Here is a 22,738-nt window from a genome sequence, read left to right on the forward strand (position 1 = left end):
TCAAAGGAGAACACCCTGGCCTGTGATTCAAATGCAGGGTAAGCTGAGTCCAATGGTGCCAACCTGTAAACCCAGCAGCTTGGGAGGCGAAAGCAGGAGGATCAAAAGTTCAAACCCAGCCTCAGCTGTTTAGTGAGGTCCTAAGCAACTTAGGAAGACCCTGTCTCAAAATAAAAAAGGGCTGGGGATGTTGCTCAATTGTTAAGCACACCTGGGCTCAACCAGGTACAAAAAAGAGGGCTGGGGAGATAGCAGCCACATCCCCTTAGTCCTCAAATAGAAACTATCAATACACACAGCAAAGCTAACAGCCACCCCGTGGTTATCATTTTGCTCATGTGAAAAGCTAATATTTATGCAACTTAATAGGGAAAATTTGTTGCTTTTAAAGGTAACCGCCTGTTTCTAAAGTTACGCTTAAATCAACCTGCATGTACTTAGCAAAATCAATCTGCTCTCCAATGCTAGTACGCCAGGCATGTGATTCCATCAGTAAATAAAAATACTACACATTTATTCAAAAATATTAATTCAAAAGTATTGCAAGGCACGGTGGCGCATGCCTGTAATTCCAGTGGCTCGGGAGGCAGGGGCAGGAGGATGGAGTTCAAAGCCAGCCTCAGCAAGACACTGAGGAATTTGGTGAGGCCCTGACTCTAAGTAAAATACAAAACAAGGGTGGGGATGTGAGTCAATGGTTCAGTCACCTTGAGTTCAGTCCCCCTGAGATCAATCCCCAGGGGAGGGGAAGGGAAGAAGGAATTCAACTATCTCTCTGTTCCACTGTTCTGTCTCTCTGTAAATGCGGCTATTAACTAAAACAAATATAAGAACAGTGTAGACCTAGCGTAAAACCCCACAGCCTCCCATCCAGGATGTGCAAGATACTCACACTCCAAAGTGACAGTACCCAGACCAGCCTGGTCTCTCCTCAGTGGGCTGTGCTGACCAGCTAGCCTCTTGGCTGGGTCTGAAACAGGAGACACTGACAGCTATCTTAACCTAACTGGTTGACTGGTTTGAAGCACTTCTGTGGATGGAACCAAAGGACTTGGGCATGCCAAACATCTTCTCTACAACTATGTTACATTTCCATCCCTAATTCAACATTTTTTGGGGGGGTGGGGGAGGGAGGTGCTGTATATCAGGGCTTGAACTCAGGGGCACTTGGCCACTGAGCTACATCCCCAGCCCTACTTTATATTTTATTTAAAGACAGAGTTTCACAGAGTTACTTAGCGCCTCGTTTTTGTTGAGGCTGGCTTTGAACTCGTGATCCTCCTGCCTCAGCCTCCCGAGCCACTGGGATTACAGGTATGTGCCAAGCTCAATGTTTTGAAAGGACTATTTCTGCTCCAAATGAAGGGGGAGGGGGGGAGACCCATTTCCCATTTAGAAGTTTAGACTTCATCATATATTGAAGAGTTTTTTTAAAGTTGTTTGAAAGTCTTGTTCTCAGTTAACACCTCAATGAAATGAATGGATCCAGAGTCCTTTGGAGCCATATGCAACCTGGGACTCACCCTGTTTGCACAGACACAGGCACAGTGGGCAGTGAAGGAGTTCTCAGCACTCATGAGGGTCAGCAGGGATATAACAGCGGCATGGGTTAGGCTTCAGGTCTGGCCCCTACCCTGCCTGAAAGGGCTGCGTAAGAGTGACAGTCAACACCACTGCTGAGTCCAATGCAAAGGGTTTGAGAGATTTTCACATTCTCAGTCCCAAAAACAGGAAAGAAAAAAAAGAGAGAGAAAAATCAAGGAGCAAGGTGTAGTGTTAGAGACTTAACCCGAGAGTCCCCCAACCTGAGCTCTATCGCCAGTCATTTCTACTGCTTGAGGCAAGGTCTCACCAAATTGCAGAGGATGGCCTCAAACTCAATCTCTTAAATCACTGGGATTACAGGCATGCACCATTTGTCCTGGGGCCTCTCAATTTTAACCTACTTCAGGCATATAAGGAATTCAGTCCAAAGCAAAGAAATAATAACTAGACAACCTTACCGATAAGTAAACTGTAAGGCCATCTAACTCAAATGCTCATCTGTATTGTTTATGTATTAAAATTGCATGAACCAGCCAGGTACAGTGGTATATTCTTGTAATCCCAGAAACTCAGAAGACTGGGGCAGGAAGACTCCAAGTTCAAGGCCAGCCTCAGCAACTTAATGATGCTCTAAGCAACTTAACAAGACCCCGTCTGAAAAATATTTTTTTTAAAAAAGGTGGGGAGGAGTTGGGGGGGTTTAACATCACACCTGGGAGGGGTTTAACATCACATCACATTTTAATTTTAATTAAAAAAATTAATTAAACAAACTGTGGCATTCATTGATGATATATTACATTAAAAGCCATTTTAGAATTAGGGTTATAGTGCAGTGGCAGAGCGCATGCCTAGCATATAAGGTCCTGAGTTACAATCCCAATATCACAAAAGAAAAACAAAAAAGCCATTTTAATAGGTAACAGTTATACTATCCACTTACCAATGTATGCTTACACATTATCTTATATATCATTTCAGAAATAAATCTACTTACGCCTTTTTGATATCCTCGGGTGAGGCATGTCTCTGCACGCCTAGAACTTCATAGTAATCCACCATGTTTTTTAACAGATTGTTGGAACAACTCCTGCAATTAAAAATGTGGTCATTGACAAGACTGCCAAAGTTGGGTGGCTCATGAGGGTAAGACCTGTGGGGGGGACAGGAAGATCACCTCTGTACCTACTGACCCACAGGGAGAACTTCTGTTCATCAGACACTACTAGCTTGTCAGTCTGGGCCTAGTCTGGGAACTGGTTCAAGACCTGGGCCCAAAGACCCTTCTAGATAAAGGGAAAAAAGCTATGAAATCATCTAATTATAGACTGAATGAAACAATCAGGTGACTGAGCCCTGAGCAGAGGCTGGTGGCCACTTGACCAGCAGCTAAAAGGCTGTATCTGTTTCCCTGGACACTGGCGCACTTGGGAAGCTTCAGCTACCTCCCCCCTTACTGCATTCCCAGGCCAGGCATTGGGCAAGGCTGAAGGGCTCACAGGAACACACTGTCCCTGCCCTAAGAAACACCCCTCCATGGCTCTGCTGCTCTCAGGGGAACAGCAGGAAACAGCAATAGACCTCCCACACATTCCCCAGACAGAAAAAGGGAAAGGCCCTGGACTACACTTACTAGTGTAACTTTACCATCTGCCTTCAAATGCCCCAGTGCCCATCTATTGAACCAGCACAACACTGCCCTGCCTCAACACTAGCTAGATGGTTATCACTGCCAACTAACACACAGTGGCATACACCTGTAATCCCAGCAGCTCAGGAAGCTGAGGCAGGAGGATTGAAAGCTCAAAGCCAGCCTCAGCCTCATACAGAGATCCTAAGCAACTCAGAAAATCCTAGTCTCAAATATAAAATATAAAGGGCTGGGGATGTTGCTCAGTGGTTAAGCACCCCTGGATTTTAACCCCCAGTACCCCACCCCCAATCAAAACAGAATTTAAAAATGGCTCTGTGGGTGTAGCTCAATGGTAAAGCACCGGAGGGTTTGCTGGGAAGCAAAAAAAAAAGGCAAAGTAGGGGACATCTTAAAGCAAAAACAAAAATGCAAGCGGGAACTAGGAGGTACAGTGCACACACAATCCCAGCAACTCAGGAAGCTGAGGCAGAAAGGTCTCAAGTTTGAGAACAACCTCGGCAACTTATCTAGACTGTATCAGAAATAAGAAAACAATTTAAAGTAGTGGAGATATAGATCAGTGGTAAAGAACCCCTGGGTTCGATACCCAGTACCAAAAAAATAACTCAGAAAAGAACAAGACTATAAAATTTGGCATTTACAGTACCAAATATTTTTCTTAAACAGATCACCAGAATTTTTTCAGTAACAATTAGGTCAAAATACCCTATGTGATTACTGTTTTCTTATAACTATTCCAACTGAACCCTTAAATCTCATTTGCCAGATATAGACAAGGCAAAGTATTAATTGTGCAATGTACCTATGGGCAAAATGGTTGTTCATGGTTGTTCATGTTTTTTCAACTCCACTTGAAATGTTCACATTACATAAAGTACTGGGGAAATTTTTTTAATACAATAAATTGCAATATAAGGTTACTGGGGGTTACAGTGACAGCACACGAGTATTTTAAAGACCTTAAGGGGACTGGACCAGTCAGAACAACAAAATTCTCCTAAGACCCAAGAGCAGAGAAGCCTTCAATCTTCCAGGAATCCAAATCTCAACTTCAGCCACAACATAGCAGAAGCCACCAAAAAGCAGCAGAGAATCGGAACCCCTTCAGTTCTAGGGGGAAAAGCTAAACATCAAAACAGCAATGCAAAGCTGTTGCTGCAAAGGCTCTGAGGCAGATTTTAACAGCAATGCCAACAGCAGCACCCACCAGAACAAGGTTGGAAATCCCAGGTCTGCCTTCCAGCTCCAATCAGACCCACCGCCTGAGCCATGTGTAGCAAGAGACTAGCCAGTGTGTCACTTCTTAGGCCAGTTTGTCTTGTACTTGCACTAATGTGAGTATCTGTAGGAGTGACATGCTAGTGTGGCACAAGATGCTGCGGCAAGGCACTGAGCATGGAGGAAAGAACAGGTTCACACTGGGAGGCCACATCTGCCTCTGCAAAGACTCAGCTACCACACATCTGCCCTGCAAGACAGGCACAAGGATAACTGGGGCATGCACGTGCACCATTAGCTGACAGGGCCTGGCTTGTGGGCTACACTCCATAACTAGCCATTTTTCTTACTAAATGAAGACTCTGTGAAAAACAATTTCAATGGTAATGAATGAGACAAAACCAATTGGAGAGTCAAAACCCTGCCCTGCCAGGCACAGTGGCACACACCTGTAACCCGAGAAACTCTGGAGACTGAGACAGGAGGACCAGCTCAAGACCTGCCTGGGCAACTCAGTCAGAACCTGTCACAAACTAAAATTTAAGAAGGGGTAAGAATATGGTTTGGTTGCAGGATACCCCTAGTGCAATGCCAGTAGCAGGGAAAACCAAAACAAAATCTCGGCTCTTTGCAGTCCCATTGCAACCTGCTTATACTCCTCTGCTTTTTTGCCTTAGCTGGCCACTTCTGTTCCACCCAAACACACGAAAGGAACTCTGATTCCACCAATAAGAGAAGCCTCCATGGTACCAACCCAGAGATTTCAGGTTCTCCTTCTGTCTTCCCAAATGCCCTTCCTGTAATCTCTGATGGGTCTTCCATGGCCAAAGGCTCCCTCCACTCACCGCTATACAAAACTAAGCTGAAAATATAAGCGTAACCCTAGGTCTCTCTTTGGCCTTTCAGACACAAATAGATGATGACCAAGCAACGTGGCCACTTGGGCACCTAGCAGGCATCCCAAGCAGAACAACCAAAGTTTAACCCCTGATTCTCCCTACTCCAGCACCTGGCCTCTCCCTCGTAACTCCCACACTGCTTGGTCCTGGAGACTTCCACCCCCTCCAACATCACTAAGCCCAACACCCACACAAACCATCACAGTCCTATCCATCCTAGCCTCACCTAGCTCTCAAATGTTCCAATTCCATCCCCTCCTCTACCTCTACCAGCACCCTGCTTCTTATCCTTAACCACTGCAAGAGCCTCACGCTGCAGAGGTAAACTGCCAACTACAGAATCCGTCACTAGGATCCCCTGGGCATGCAGTGGACAACATCAGCCACAAGGGACACTGTCCCCTCAGCTGGGGATTAGAGGAACATTCACTATAACAATAAATGCCAGGTTTGAGGCAGGAGAGGTACAAGATGAGCCCAGGACTTATAGCCAAGCAAAAGTAAAGGACTATCAAAAGTCATAGGCTGGTCAAGAAAAGACAGCTCTGTCAGCTTAGAGGTTGGTGAAGGCGATCCCCCACTCACTGTCTTGACAGGGTCACAGTGAGAAAAAGTGTTGGCAAAGCCGCTCTCCCACTGTCTTGACAGGGTCACAGTGAGGATGAATGCTGGCAAAGCCATGCTGGTTGGTGGGCAACTGAAACCATGAGACCCTTTTTTATGTAATTGGGACTTTTCATTTTCATGCTTATGTTTCTGACAGGAGGCATGAGTATGTTAAATGCCAAACAAATTAAATTTCAGATGGCTAGAACAGAACAGGTAGTTCATGCCTTGGAGGCTGTTCTACTACCCCTCAGCATATCAAGGACAAAGTAGAAGGCTGTTCTTCTATCTCAGTACATTGTGGACAAACCTGATAATGGACAACAATCGTCCTTTGAAAGGTCATGAGAATTTTAGGCACCACATTGAATATATCAACTAGAACCCAAGCCCATATTTCCGGCCTCTTAGAAAACCTAATCAGTATGCTTATTTTACAAAGTTCACCACATGTAGTCTCATTTTTACATTTAGGAAAGTTAAAACATATAAAGATACATTCTTCTCTTTTTATAAACTCTTTCTTACTTTACATAGGGATATATGATGAGCATAGTTAATATTGGTGGAAAGTGGATTGATGTTTAGAACTTACTTTCTATTGAGAAAGATTATAAAGATATGAGAACTAGTGCACCTTGACTGAGAAACAAAGAAACTCTTTGAGAAAGCAGCTCAACCAGTTTTATGAGAATAAATTTAGGAATTAAAATAGCTTTATAAGACACAGTTTTAGAATAATGTTAGAAATATTATTTTATTTAGATTCTTAAGTTTTTAGTTGTATAGGTTTCTGATATGTTTTAAGAATGATTCATAAACTTTAGGATATTTTAAATATAAGATTTAAAGGGACTTTTTTAGATGGGAATTTTAGGTTAGAAATAAAGTACAAGTGTACTTTAGGTTAATGATTGGTTAGGAGACTTAGAGTCTGGTTACGTAGTTTGGCATTAGTTAATAAGAAAATAACGTATCTTGGGAAAAATAGTAAATCTTGGGAAAATCTGAAAAATGTAAATTAGTGACGTATTTTACTAATGATTCTGTACTTTTAATAATTATATAACTGAAGGACATATCCTGGAAAAATGTAAATTAATGTTAAATTTTTTTGTACCCCTAATCATGGTTAAGGAAATGTCATGTCTTGGCAAAGTTTTAAATTATATAATCAATGACGTATTATGAATCTATAATGATGAGAAAAAATGTAATAAAAGATGACCCAGAGAAAGCTGCATTAGCTCTCTCTCTGAAGATTGCTCGAACGGAACGACTCCTGTCTCATCTTTTCGCCGACGCCACTCATCTTTCAGGACTCCCTGGGACCCCGCTAGGGCAGGACCCCGGCAAGAGGTATCCAACAAAGGCCAGCCAAATGAAACCTTGGTTTCTAGATTGGCTCTTGGAACAGAAAAGGAACTACAGCGTGGGAAGCAGAGGGAACAATACTGTCCCAAGTGAATTTCTTCATTTTGAGAAGCACACCATGGTTACGTAAGATATTCTATTAATAAAAGTTGGGTGAAAAACACACAGGAAACTTTTACTTCTCCATGATTCTCCTATGAATTTGAACTTATTTCACAAACTGAGGTGTAGCTCAGTAGTAGAGTGCTTGCCTAGCATAAGCCAGGCCCTGGATTCAATCCCCAGGTCCCCAATAAATAAACACATACACATGAATAAATGCATGCCTAAACAAATAATAGAAGCCAGGTATGCTGGTGCCTGCCTATAATCCCAACCTGGGAACCTGATATGCTGAATCAGGAGGATTTCAAGTTCAAGGCTAGCCTAAGCAACCTAGTGAGATATTGTCTTTAAAATACAAGGTTTGGAAATGTAGCTCGTGCTGGAATGCCCCTGGGTTCAATCCCCAGTAAGGCAGTGGGAGGGGTGGGGGAGGGCAAAGATGATCTTCCAATAACAACAGGAGGGGAGTATCCAAGGGTGTGGGGGTGAACATGCAGGACATGAACCACCAAGTTAGAAAACCCATCTACAAGGATGTCATGTCCTCACTAGGGATGGAAACTAGGAATACTCTACCACTGAGCTACATCAGGTCTTCCATGTCCACCCATTCTGCTAAAGGAACACTAAGGCTCACTTCCAATAACCCATAATAAAACACTTCGTGATTCAAGTAAATCCTTTTGCAATACCAACCTACTTGGAGCAAATTTTTTTTTAAACGACAGCAGCTACTTAGCAGAAGTAAAAATCATGATTTCAGGGTTTGTCAACTTATTTGATCCAAGTACTGCTATTTGACCTTTAACATTCCAAGACCCAGAACAAAAAACAGTGAGCTAATCTTCCAAGACAGGATCAAAGGACAAGCAGCTGGCTGCTGTCTGGAATCTGCTAGTCAGGATCCAGAGTTAAGGGGTTGTCTATGATCACCTCCTACAACCACCCTCGCCATCTCCAAAGGCAGGTCCTGACTTGAAACCAAGGGTTGTCTTCTCCCTGATCCTGCTCCACAGGTCTCCAGGGAATGTTCACCTTCTGGTACATGTTCAGTTTTAGAAAGCAGATCTTGGTTTCTCTTCCACACAGTTGCCTATGTGGGGGCTTTATCATGATGCTTCCCTCTCTTGACTAGTATTTTTTTTTTGCATTACAATTCTTTTTTTTAATTTTGTTTAGTTGTAGATGAATACAATAACTTTATTTTTATTTGTTTTTATGTAGTGCTGAGGATCGAACCCAGGGCCTCACACATGCTAGGCAAGCACTCTACCGCTAAGCCACAACCCCAGCCCTACAATTCTTATTACACATATATACCACCATTTTTCATATCTGCTTGTATATAAAGTATGTTGTTGACACCCAATTTGAGTCTTCATACATGTATTCTGGATAATGATGTCCATCACATTCCACCATCCTTGCTAATCCCCTGCCTCTCCCTTTCCCTCCCACCCCTCTGCCCTATCTAGAATTCATCTATTCCTCCCATGCTCCCCCCCTCCCTACCCCACTATGAGTCAGCCTCCTTATATCAGAGAAAACACTGGGCATTTTTGGGGGGGATTGGCTAACTTCACTTAGCATTATCTTCTCCAACACTATCCATTTTCCTGCAAATGCCATGATTTTATTCTCCTTTATTGCTGAGTAAAACTCCATTGTATGTGTATGCCACATTTTTTTTTATCTACTCATCCACTCTAGGGCATCTAGTGTTGGCTCCACAGTTTAGCTATTGTGAATTGTGCTGCTATAAACATTGATGTAACTGTGTCCCTGTAGTATGCCGTTTTAAGTCTTGGGTTAGGGAGAGGGATAGCTGGGTCAAATGGTGGTTCCATTCCCAGATTCCCAAGGAATCCCTATACTGCTTTCCATATTGGCCACACCAATTTGCAATCCCACCAGCAATGTATGAGTGTGCCTTTTTTCCCCTCACATCCTCGACAACACTTATTGTTGCTTATCTTCATAATAGCTGCTATTCTGACTGGAGTGCTGCGACTGTGACTCTCTACTACTTCTATTCCCTTCTAAGAAACCCAACCTACCTGGTCCCTCCCCTCTGAGCATGTCCCAATGTTGCAGGCTCTTAGCAGGAATCCAACATGAATGCTCAGAGACAGTCTAGGTAGACTGCCATCTACAGAAGAGAGTAAGACTCCTATTATCTCTTTCTGAACCAGTGCAATGGGAAGGCAACTGTGACTCTCCTGGTAACAATAAAACTCTGATAAACACCCAGGTCTTTTTTTTTAATATTTATTTTTTAATTGTAGTTAGACACAATACCTTTATTTTATTTACTTGTTTTATGTGGTGCTGAGGATCGAACCCAGGCCTTGCATGTGCTAGGCGAGTGCTCTACCACTGAGCCACCCAAGCCCCTTTTTATTTATTTTTTTAGTTGTTATGGACCTTTATTTATTTGTATGTGGTGCTGAGAATCGAACCCAGTGCCTCACACATGCCAGGCGAGCACTCTAACACTGAGCCACAACCCAAGCCACCCCCAGGTCTTTTTGAACCTGGGATTACTTGAACCTGGGATTACTATCCTGCCTTTGCATTATCTTTTGGAGCAGATGAAGAGAGTTCACAGCTTGGTTCATTGTCCAACCAACCAAATCTGCTATGATAACAATGCTTTAATTCTGATTGACCTTGCCCATACAAACTTACTATTTATGGGCTGGGGATATAGCCCAGTGGTACATTGTGTGAGGCCTTGGGTTTGAACTCCAAAACCACAAAAAGAAAAAAACAGGGGCTGGGGTTGTGGCTCAGTGGAGGAGCGTTTGCCTAGCACACATGAGGCACTGGGTTCAATCCTCAGCACCACATAATAAAAATAAAGGTATTGTGTCCACCTACAAATAAAAAAAAAAAATTTAAAAAAAAAGAAAAGAAAAACCCAAACTTGCTGTTTGTAACATCTATGCTAGCTCTGAGAACAACAGAAGTCAATAATTCCGGAGAAAGATAATGCTGGGCATGCAGTGGTACATGCCTATAATCCCAGAAACAAGAAGGCTAAGGTTGGAGGGCAGGCTGGGCGTGGTAACACGTAACTGTAATCCCAGTGACTTGGGAGGCTGAGGCAGCAGGACTGCCAGTTCAAAATCCAGCCTCAACAATGGCAAGGAGCTCAGCAACTCAGTGAGACCTGTAGGGTCTAGGATGTAGCTCAGTGGTTGAAAGCCCAATTCAATCCCTGGTAATCACCCACACACACAAAAAAAAAAAGGTAGGACAGTTTCAAGGCCAGCCTCAAGCAAACTATAAAATGCGCTAAGCAAAAAAAAAAAAAAGATTTTAAAGGTTGTAATTTTGGTAAAGCACTCTGGGTTCAACCCCCAGAGTGCACACACAAAAAAAAAAGTTCAGTGAAGACAGGCAAGTAAACACAAATAACAACAAACAAACTCCATATAGAATGTTAGGGAAGGAGCATGGAGTCGCTGGGGCAGACAAAGCTGATATTTACTGAGGAAGGGAAAAATCAGGAATAATAACCCTGTACAGAAAAGACCGAAAAAATTCCGACACAAATCACAACATATGCACTCAAAATCTAAAAAAAGAAGGTGCACCAGGCTCAGTGGCCTGTAATCCCAACCACTCAGACAGCTAAGGCAGGAGGATTACAATTTCAAGACCAGCCTCAGAAACTTAGTTATGTCCCAAGCAAGTTAGTAAGAGCCTGTTTCAAACAAAAAATGAGAGCTGGGAATGTGGCTCAGTAATAATAAAGTGCCCAAAGTAAATCTCAATATCAAAATAAAAACAGAGGGTAGAGACAATAGGGACAGATTTTTTTCTGTCATCAAGTAAACTTCTAGGCCTACACGACCAATTCACATTGTAGAAGCCCTTAAATGGCTTAAGAATTAGAAAGAAAATTAAGAAATACATGATTTATGGGTCTATCCCTTCTCAAAATGAAAAAAAAAAAATCCATGGGAAAGAGGACACTGGTACAGAGTTTTAACTGCTTTATTAAAAAAGGAACTTCAAGGGGCTGGGGATGTGGCTCAAGCGGCAGTGCGCTGGCCTGGCATGCGTGCAGCCCAGGTTCGATCCTCAGCACCACATGCAAAGATGTTGTGTCCACCGAAAACTAAAAAAAAATTAAATATTAAAAAAAAAAAAAAGGAACTTCAAGACTGGTGATGTAGCTCAGTGGTAGAATACTTGCCTAGCATGTTCAAGGCCCTTGGTGCAATTCCCAGTACCCCCCCCCAAAATTTTTTTTCCAATACAAAGATTCACTGAACTTCCCCCTGCCCCACACCTAACTCTACCCCACAAACTCAGAGAAACAAAGGTTTACCCAAGGTCTCTTGGAGAGCCAGGAAGAGGTAACTTACCCAAGTTATCTCATTCAATGCCAGGCAGTATAAGGTAGAAAAACTGGCATCCCACTTCAGTCCCGTGGGTCAGGGGGTCTGTCCTATGCATTGTATTATTTAGCAGATCCCTGGCCTCTACCCATTGGATGGGTGAAACACCTTCCCAGTTGGGACCATCAAAAAAGTCTCCAGGCCCAGCAACTTGAGAGGCTGAGGCAAGAAGTCAGCTTCAGCAACTTAGCAAGGCCCTCTCTCAAAATAAAAAATTAAAAGGGATGGAGACGGAGTTCAGTAGTAAACCCCCCCCCCCAAAAAAAAACCCACTAAAGTCTCCAGACATTGCCAGAAGTCCCTTCAGACACAATGATAACCCAAAATGAAAACGACTGCTGCAGGTTCTTTTTTTTGAGCTAAATGGAGCAGAACAAGCTACACAGCAAAAACACAGTACCTAATCCAGATGAAATAGATCCTCATGGGGCAGGAACTGCTCCTTTCCAGAACACTCCTACCTAGCTTCCAACCCACCCTACCACCTTTTTCCCAGTACACCTGGGCAGGACATTCCTATCAATTCACTCAATTCAATCTCTAAAGTCTGCATATAAGGACCCAATGGTCCATCAGCTTTTTGCCATCTCAAACCACACCACAACAAATACCTTGACATCACGAAAGTCAGTTTTACAGATAATACCTGAGCCCTTACTACGGGGAGTACTAGTCTCATCTACTCTCCCTCCTTTCATCCTCACAGGACAGCCCTACAAAGGTCAGCACAATCACTGCCCAACAGGACAACTGCACAAAGGTGGGCCTGATCAGACCCAGGGTTCTAGAGCTGCCCTCTTCACCACTGCTGTCTCAGGGAAGCAAGATCTCTAGGTAGGCTGCGGAATGCTTTCAAATTAAGGATTAGGGATATAGATAGCTCAGCTGGTAGAGTGCTTGCCTCAAATGCACAAAGCCCTGGGTTTGATCCCCAGCACCACCAAAATAATCATAATAATAATAATAATAACCAAATAAACCAAAAATACTGAGCTGAGGCTGTAGCTCCGTGGGTGAGCACTTTTCTAACATATCCAAGGCCTCCTATCCCCAGGGAAAAGAAAAAAAGCGAAGGCGGTCATGCAAGCCTGTTATCCCAGACTAGCCTTGGAAACTGAACATGACCCTTGGCAACTTACCCATACCCTGTCTCAAAATTTCTTAAAAATAAACAAAAAGGGCTTGGGATGAAGTTCAGTGTTAAAAGGACCTATGGGTTCAACCCCAAGTGAAAGACCTGCTAGCCAACTGCCTCAGAGGTGGCTGGCACCAATTTACATTCTGATTATTATTATCAGCCTCAGGTTTTCGCAGTCCTCAGAAATACTTCCTTGCTTGATTTTTCCATCGTAGTAAGTAAAGCCTAACTGCTCGTTGTTTTTGTTTTGGTACTGGGAATCGAACCCAGAGGTGCTTAATCACTGAGCCACATCCCCAGCCTTTTTTTTTTTTTTAAGTTGCACATGGACACAATACCTTTAATTTTGTTCTTATTTTTAGGTGGTGCCAGGGATCGAACCCAGTGCTTCACGCATGCTAGGCAAGAACCTTACCCCTGATCCGCAACCCAGCCCCTGCAGCCTTTTTTTTTTTTTTTAACATTTTATTAGAGACAGGGTCTCACTGAGTTGCTTGGCACCTCCCTTTTGCTGAGGCTGGCTTTGAACTCAAGATCCTCCTGCCTCAGTCTCCCAAGCCACTGGGATTACACGCATATGCCCCCAGCCCCAGCCACCCCCCACTTTATTTTTAAATATTTTTTAGTTGTTAATCTTTTATTTTCTTATTTGTTCATTCATTCATTTACTCATTTATTTGTATGGAGTGTTGAGGATGGAACCCAGGGCCTCATATATGCCAGGCAAGTGCTCCACCATTGAGCCACAATCCCAGCCCGACCCCCACTTTGTGAGTCAGGGTCTTGCTGACTTGCTGAGGGGTTCACTTGGTTGCCCAAGCTGACCTGAACTTGGGACCCTCCTGCTTCAAATTCCTGAGTCACAGAAATTGCTGGCTGCACCACCAGGCTGTACAGTTAAGTACCTCTGAGGTTCAAAAACTATCTACAGCTTTGTTTCCCAAGACCTGCTTATCAACATCCTTGCCCATTTTTCCACCTAATTGTTGGCCTTTCTTTTACTTTTAACCAAATCATATGAAGGATTTACTGAGATTACTATATTCCAAATCTTATCTGTCTTCAAGCATTCATTTTTTTTTATTTTTGTAGTTGCAGATGGACAACATGCCTTGTTTTTTGTTTGTTTGTTTTTTTTTTTTTTTAAGGTGGTTCTAAGGATCAAACCCAGTGCCTAACACAAGGTAAGCAATTGCTTTGACACCATGCTACTACAGCCTAGCCTCCCAACATTCACTCTTTTATTTGGTACCGTGAATTGAACTCAGGTGCACTTGGCCACTGAGCCACATCCCCATCCCTAATTTATATTTTATTTAATTTTATTTAGAGACAGGGTCTCACTGAGTGGCTTAGCACCTGGGTTTTTGTTTTTGTTTTTTTGCTAAAGCTGACTTTGAACTCCTGTCTCAGCCTCCTCGGCCACTGAGATTACAGGCATGTACTCCAACACACACTCTTCACACAGATGATGCATGCCCACCAGATGCCAGACCCTGCTACTACTGCTTGGGGCGGGGGGTGGGGGGGGTACCACAGGGGACCCAAATTTTGTGTTATTTTTTTGAAGTGTTAGAAATCAAAACCAGGGCCTTGGGCTCAGCTGGTAGAGTGCTTGCCAGGCATGCACAAGACCCTAAATTAATCCCCAGCACCAAAAAAGGAAAAAGGAAAAGAAAGAAAAAAACAGGGCCTTTCTCACACAAGCTGTCTACCACTGAGCTACATACCAGCAAAACGGGTTAAAGTGATGGTGCTTCTACAAGATATAATTATGTGCAGCTAAAACACTGAACTAAATCAACAATGAACTGCAAGAATAAGCTCCTGACAACCTAGAAACAGAAATAAGGATAGCAGTCCGGCCAGGCATAATGATGCACATCACACACCTGTAATCCCCCTGCAAAAGGGAGTCTGAGAAAGGAAGAGCCCAAATTCAAGACTAGCATCAGTTAACTTAGGGAGATCATGTCTCAAAAAAAAAAAAAAAAAAAAAAAGAAAATTTTCTTTAAGGGACTGGGGACATAGCTGAGTGGTAGAGTCCTTGGGTTCGATTTCCAATACCCAATAAATATTAAATAGAAAGCAAACTGTTGCTAGAGTATGCAAAAGGAACTTGTCTAAGAAAGAACTGCTAATCCTAATCCATGATACTATTGCAACAGGCAGGATATACACCTGCCAATCTGTCCTACAAACAAGCACCCCACACACACATTGATTCAGTGTGAATCCCAAAGTCCACTTTGGATGAATTTATATTAGCCAATCCAAATTAATAAAATTTTAAAATGGCACTGCATACCCAATACATGCTAGATATTGTTATTCTATTTGAGTCTAGACCTAGCCCAAAGAGAAGTCTGCATTCAATGCACCATACCTGCCAGATGATGCAACCAACTACATGGATGAAAAAGATTAAAACCAGCGATTCTTACCTATTTACATTGTTTTAAAAGTTCGAAAAAATAACCAGAATAAGAAACCTTTAGTTATCCAAGGAGAAACTGTGGCTAAGAAAGAAATTCTCTCCTTCCAATTCAGCCGGCCTCTTAAATGTTAAAAACTTTTTTTTTAATCCAGACAACAAACTATTTACCAGACTAGGGCTGTAGCTCAGTGACAGAGCACTTACCTAGCATGCGTGAGGCACTGGGTTCAATCCTCAGCACCACATAAAAATAAACTAAATAAAGGCATTCTGCCCATCTGCAACTACAAAAGAAAAAAATTTTTTTAATTATTTACCACGCACACAGCTCAGCTCAAGAGGCTGAGGCAGGAGGATGGAGAATTTAAAGCCAGCCTCAGCAAAAGTGAGGCACTAAGCAAGTCAGTGAGACCCTGTCTCTAAATAAAATACAAAATAGGGCTGGGGATGTGGGTCAGTGGTTGCATGCCCCTGAGCTTAATTCCCTGTACCCCCCTACCACCAAATTATTTACACGTTCAACATTCTCCAGATGTATCTTACAAATACAAAAAAAATAAACTTGTAAGTATTGGGACTAAGACCTGTAGATATTAGGACTAGGTATACCTCACAAAGATCATCTTTCTAGGAGAGAAGACTAGAGGATACCTATTCCCCTACTGTTGTTTTGTTTTATACGCTATTTCCTCAATCCCCAAGCAGTAATTCAGCTCCCAAAAGTTGAATTGACTACCCTCCACAATTACTCTACAGGTGAGCTAAATCACTATAATTACATTTACCTCAGATGGGTGATTACACTTATAATCCCAACAGCTCTAGAGACTGAGGCAGGAGGCTCCCAAGTTCGAAGCTAGCCTCAGCAATAGGAAGATCCTGTCTCTAAATAAGGGCTAGGAATGTAATGAAACTCAGTGGTAAAGCACTGAGTCAATCCTCAACACCACTACCAGCACCCCCCCCAAAAAAAGTTAAATTTTAAGTCTTATTACTAATTTTTGTGGGGTTTTGTTTGTTTTCTGCCATGCTGGGGATGAAACACAAGCCTTGCACATGCCCCCAGCCCTTTTTATTTTATACAGGGCCTTGCTATGTTGCTCAAGCTGGCCTTGAACATGTGATCTTCCTGCCTGAATGTTCTAGTAGGGCCAGGCTCCGTTGGCAGAACCGGTGATCCCAGCTTGAAAGGGGGACCTGAGGCAGAAGGATTCCTAGTTCAGGCCAGCCTGGGAAACAAGGAAAGACCCTGTTTCAAAATAATAAAAAGCTCAGGATGTGACTCAGTGGTTAAGCACCCCTGGGTTCAATCCCCAGCACAAGAATAGGACATAACAAATTAATATGCCTATTTCTTCTACTAGCCTATAAATGGGTAATTTAAATATTTATTTTCAGAGGAATTCAATTCATATTGTGGCATCAAACAAATTTAGTGCAGGAAAATTTGCTAAATGGAACAGAAGTAGGGAATTTTAAATGAAAAGGTCATAAATCTGGAGACCTTTCCCAAATGTCATTTCATCATCTTTTGAATTCCCAGAATATAACACACAGGTAAGAAAAGGCGGGGAGGAAGCCACAGTAGTAAATCATCATCACTCCTCATCACAGATCTACTAATGCATTTCACCTGTATCCTGAATGCCCCAATAAGTTCCTGAGCACACACAGGAAGCTTTTGCCATGACTCCAGGTCAAAGGTTGTTCTTTTAAACAGCAGTCATCATCTGTTACACACTTACAGGTGTGACCAACTCCCAAGTCATCTCCTGAGCACTCTGGACATTTCTGTCTAGGTACAAATGAAGGCCTTCAGATTCAAGGCCTAGCCCAGAGGATCAAGCCAAAGTGACACAAGAAAGTAAGAATTATTGGTGCACTGGGCTGGGGTTGTGGCTCAGTGGTAGAGTGCTTGCCTTGTACATGTGAGGCACTGGGTTCGATCCTCAGCACCACATAAAAAATGAATAAATAAAATAAAGATATTGTGTTCATCTACAACTAAAAAAAATTTCTTTTAAAAAAAAAAGAATTATTGGTGCACATACCAAGACAAAATGTGTGTGAGTATGGACAACATAAATTTTAACAGACTTTTCACATGCTTGTGGTGGTAAAAACAGTTTTACAGGGGTCAAAATCATACTGTGTGAGGAAATTACTCCTCCCCTCAAAAGACAAAAAAAAAATTTTCAACTGCAGCTGAAGATTCCTAAAATGCCTCGAGTGCTTTAATATGCAGATAGCTCAAGCGTCTGGCAGCCAGAATAATAGTCACTCTTGTTTATTCAGAATGGCAAAAAAGTCCTTATGAATTTTAGATAAGGTAACAATTTTCAGAGAAAACCAAGCTATAGCCAAATAAAGTACAGCTTCTGCAATACACAAGAGCAGTATAAATAAACCGAACCTGTCTCCTCTTTGATAGGTACTATATATGAGCCTTAGGAATCCAAATACTTTTCTTTTGGGGTACCAGGGATTGAGCCCAGGGGCGCTTTACCATTGAACTACATCCCTAGTCCCTACCCAAACCCTCCCCTTTTTCCCCAGACAGGGTCTCACCAAATTGGTAAGGCAGCCTTTGAACTTGTGATACTCCTGCCTCAGCCTGTAATTGCTGAGATTACAGGCATGCCACCACCAAACCTGGCCTAAATCCTTTTAATATTTACCAAAATTCAATTTTCCAAATCTTAAAAAATTATTTTTGAAATTTATTTCTTAAGTAGAATACTAACATGAAAGGAGCCAAATATTAAGTTTGACAAACATCCTATCAGTAACATAATAAAAACATGATGCCAGGCACTGTGATGCCAACCTGTAATCCCAACTACTGGGGAGGCTGGAGCAAGTGGATCCCAAGTTTGAAGCCAGCCTCAGTAACTTAGCAAGAACCTGTTTTAAAATAAAATAGTTGGAGATATAGGCTCAATGGATATGAGCCCCTGGATTCAATGTCCTATACAATAAAGTATGTGCAGTGGCATACATCTATACTCCCAAGGATTTCTGGGAAGCTGAAGCGGGAGAATCACAAGATCCTGGCCAACCTCAGATATTTAGGGAAACCTTATTTCAAAAAAGGCTGGGAATTGTAGCTCAGTAATAAAGTACCCCAGGATTCAATCCCCAGTACCAAAAAAAAAGCAAATGTCCAATCTTAATGGCTGACCTACCCAGTGTCACTCTTTCCAGGTAGCTTGACCCTTGTCTTTCCATTCCTACATCATCATTTTATTACCTTCGTTTGATCAGTTTCACTTTTCTTCTCAATCTCAGTTTGTTTAGGGTCAAGTTCCCTCTGAAATCTTATAGCATTGGTTCAATTTTGCCACTGATCCATCCTACTCACTAAGGGGCTTGCAGCTACCAGCCCTTTACCACTAGACGGTGTCCTGGAAGAATTCACACCAAATTTTCAACACAGAATCATTTCCAGTGAAGTGGGAGACTTAAACCAAAAAAAAGTTTGGTTTAGCTTGTTTTTATTACCAGGGATTGACCCAAACTCACTTAACCACTGAGTCACATCCTCAGCCCTTTATTTTGAGACAGGGTCTCACCAAGTTGCATAGGGCCTTAAACTGCTGAGGCTGGCATTGAACTTGTGATCCTCCTGCCTCAGCCTCCCAGCTGGAATTAAATGCAGGTGCCACCACACCCAACTCTCTAAAAAAGTTCTTTCTTTCTTTTCCTTTTTTTTTAAAGAGGGGGGGGAATTTTAATATTTATTTTTTTAGTTTTCGGCAGGCACAACATCTCTGTTTGTATGTGGTGCTGAGGATCAAACCCGGGCCGCACGCATGCGCGCTACCACTTGAGCCACATCCCCAGCCCTAAAAAAGTTCTTTCTTAAAATCATGTCAAAACATCAAGTATGAAAGTTGACAACGTTCACTTACTCCTTATTGACAGACATCAGAAATGGCTTAAAAGTTTCTTCATCTGTAAACACTAAACATAGAAGGTAACCTTATCAGATTAACAGTAAAGTGGAAAGTGGTATACATGTGTCATACCAGTTAGACTCCAGTTAGAAATGTTTTAAAGTGCCTTCTTTAAAACTGTGAAAGATACGGGCTGGAGTTGTAGCTCAGCGGTAGAGTGCTCGCCTAGCACATGCGAGGTCCTGGGTTGGATCCTCAGCACCACATAAAAATAAATAAAGGTATTGTGTCCGACTAAAAAAAAAATTTTTTTTAATGTGAAAGATAAACCAGGAGTGGTGGTTCATGCCTATAATCCAAGGAGTTGAGAGGCTGAGACAGGAGGATCTAAGTTCAAAGCCAGCCTGTGCAACTTAGTGAGACCCTGTCTCAAATAAAAAGAACTTAATGGGGCTATGACTCAGTCACAATGCACCTGCCTGGCATGTGTGAGGCACTGGGTTTGTTTCTCAGCACCACATATAAGTCTAGGGGAAAAAAAAAAAGCAGAGGCCAAAAAAAGTCTACTAGAACTGCAATCTCAGCAACCAACCCTGGGAAGCTGAGGCAGGAGAATCCCAAATTTAAGGCCAGCCTCAGCAACTTATCAAGGCCTAAGCAACTTAGTGTAACCCTGGCTCAAAAAATGAATAGGCCTGGGGAATGCAGCTCAGTAGTTAGTGGAGCACTTGCCTGGCATTCATGAGGCCCTGGGTTTGATCCCCCAAACCACAAAAAGTTGTTGGTGGTAGTTATGGGTACAATTGCCTATGTGCTTGAAACTGTCCCAAAACAAGAGCACAAGAGAAAATGATTATACCCTTAGTTCTACCACTTAAAATAATGGGATTGCTCAAAGGGAAAAACTAATCCAGGCCTCTTAGTTGTAGGTATTACAACACATAGTAATCCCATATTCATATAGTCTTCACTGTATGAAACAATGCTCTGCACCCAGAACTCCAGTTAAGTCCATCCTGCAGCCAGCATACCTCTTGAATCTGGACACTTTGTTATCTATTACAAAATAAGTCTGGAAACTGATGTTTCAACGAGTTCTGAACTCGCCCAAATCTTTTTTAAATCTTCCACCATACCACAATACCAACTTCAAAAACTCACCTCTCCCCAGCGGCTGGGGAGGCAAAGCTTGCTTAGCATACTCAGTGATACCCTGTCTCTAAATAAAATACAAAATAGGGTTGAGGATGTAGCCCCTGAGTTCAATCACCACTGCCCCCCCAAAAAAATTAAAAAACCCACCTCTCAACGCTTTTTTTGTCCCACTTCATGTCATGTCACCCACACCTACAAACTACACCAAAAAAAAGGTAACTCATTCTTCAAATTTTATATTATTATTCATAATGGAAAAAAAAAACGCAGCTCATCAGTGTATATAAACACAAAAGGCAGCCCTAACCCCTCTGGAGCTCCTGGTTCCCCCAGTGGTGGAAATAAAAACACAAGCTGGAGCAAATGTCCCCGAACGTACAAGAGACAGGACTAGGGGAAAAGTATACAATTCCTTTTAAACACCACTAATTCATGGTGATTCGATAGATTAGAAAAACGAAATTAACCTCAAGGAACAAGTAGCTATGAAAGTTGAAACATTTGGATTACAGTTTGCCTTTCCTTTTTTCTTGGGGGGCTATGAGGAGACGGTCGCTGAGTCTAACTTTTCTACTAAATCAGTTGCTTTAAAATACTTAGCCGTAAGGCTGGGGGTGTGGCTCAGTGGCAGAGCGCTGGTCCAGCGGGCGCGAGACCCTGGGTTCCAGGCCCAGGACCGGAAGTAAAAATATTTTAGTAACAAAAATTTAAAGCAAACCCCTGAAGTAAAACGTCGAAAATGCCCAGGGCGCTGCTGGGCCTACTCCGCTGGGCTGCAGCCCGAGGCCTCCCGGGGAGACGCGGTTCTGCGTCCCCAGCCGGTCCCGTCCCAGGCCACACCGGTGCCAAGCAGCCCGCCGCCAGCACGCTCCCCGGACAACCGGAGGCGCCGGCCGCGCTTCCCGGCCGACGCGGGCGCGCAGGAGCGTAAACTTAGTTACATAAACTTAGTTACATAAACTCCAGCGGTCCCAGGAGCGGCCGGCGGCCGGGCCGGCTCCCCACCGCCCGGAGCTGTGGAAACCGCCTTGCGCTCCCACCGGCCGCCGCCCGCCCGCCGAGCCCGCCTGCGCGGGGTGCAGGCCGCGGACTCCGGGCCCCGAGCTCCGCCGACCCCGGCGCCCCGCGCGGACGGCCCGGCTCAACCGACTCTCCGCGGCAGCGTGCGGCACTGGCCCGAACCAAGCGCAACCCAAGCCCCGGGACCGGACTCGGACCTCCGCTTAGACCCTCACGGGACCCTCACCCGGCCAAAGCCCGGCCCCAGCCCCGCGCCCGGGTCAAACCCACGCCCCGGTGCAGAGCCGGAGGCTCACACCGCGGCTCTCAACCCAGCCGCACCCCAAACCCGACCCGACCCAGCCCCGGCCCCAACCCAGACCAAACCCAGACCCAGACCCCGGCCACAAGCAAGGCCGAGACCCAGGCGCCGGCCCCAGCCCGGGGCCCGAAACGGCTCCGACCCCAACCCAGGCCCCGGCCCCGGCCTCGAACCCGGCCCAAACCCTGACCCAGACCCCAGACCCAGCCACGGCCACAACCGAGACCCAGACGCTGGCCCGCCAGCCGGACGCGGCTCACCGAGGACGCGGCGGACGGGACGGGGCGGACGGACGGGTGCTCACGGTGCGGCACGGCTGCGCTGGTGGCGACGGCAGCGGCTCCTCGCGCTTTCCTTTCTCTCCTTTCTCCAACAACAAACAGGAAGTACGTCACGCGGCGGCGGCGCGGCGACGTCGACTTCCGCCCGGCCCTGACGCCGCGCACGCGCACGCGCCTCGCACCGCCCTGCCTTCGCGAAAGTTCCGCAACCGTGCGGGCCGGGGCGGCGCTCTGCGGGCGGTCGCCGTGCGTCGCGGGGTCGTTCCCGCCCCTTGTCCGCGGCGCTCTCTTTCTGCCTCGTGCACGTGACGAGTGTCCCGCGCCGGAGCTGGTTACCGGCACCCTTGGTTCGCTTCCTAGACCCGTTCGCCTGGACCTGCGAGAGACCCGAGTCGGACGAAGCCGACCCGAGGGCCCCGGCTGGAAATGCGGGGGAAAGCCGGGTCGCGTGCGTCTGTGACCCCAGCCCCGCTGGGCCGGGACGTGGGGCTGCAGGCCCGCGCGGGCGACTGGCCGGGAGCCTGTCGCGCAGCGCAGCACGGGCCTCGCGGGAGACCCCGGAGGCAGAGGGGTGCAAGTGCGAGGCCAGCTTCAGCTACTTATCGAGACCCTGTCTGCAAAAAGAAAGAGGGCTGGGGGTGAGGCTCAGTGACGGTTCCCCGGGGTGCACCCTCTGGCACACTCACGCGCACACACGCG

At 44.6% G+C, this 22,738-nt stretch overlaps 1 protein-coding gene across 1 annotated transcript in view; it reads right to left on the reverse strand.

Moving 5' to 3' along the window:
- The window catches only part of Dnajb6 (DnaJ heat shock protein family (Hsp40) member B6), a 59,543-nt gene extending 37,393 nt beyond the window's left edge, over positions 1-22,150 (reverse strand). The window contains exons 1-2 of the mRNA XM_076873022.2: positions 22,019-22,150; positions 2,543-2,635 (exon numbers count right to left, since the gene is read on the reverse strand). Coding sequence (XP_076729137.1) covers positions 2,543-2,607 — 65 coding nt within the window. The 5' untranslated portion in view covers positions 2,608-2,635; positions 22,019-22,150. The remainder of the gene's footprint in view (positions 1-2,542; positions 2,636-22,018) is intronic.
- Between the last annotated feature and the right edge of the window lie 588 nt (positions 22,151-22,738).

Source organism: Callospermophilus lateralis, chromosome 1, assembly GCF_048772815.1.
Source record: "Callospermophilus lateralis isolate mCalLat2 chromosome 1, mCalLat2.hap1, whole genome shotgun sequence".
Taxonomy (NCBI): Eukaryota; Metazoa; Chordata; class Mammalia; order Rodentia; family Sciuridae; genus Callospermophilus; species Callospermophilus lateralis.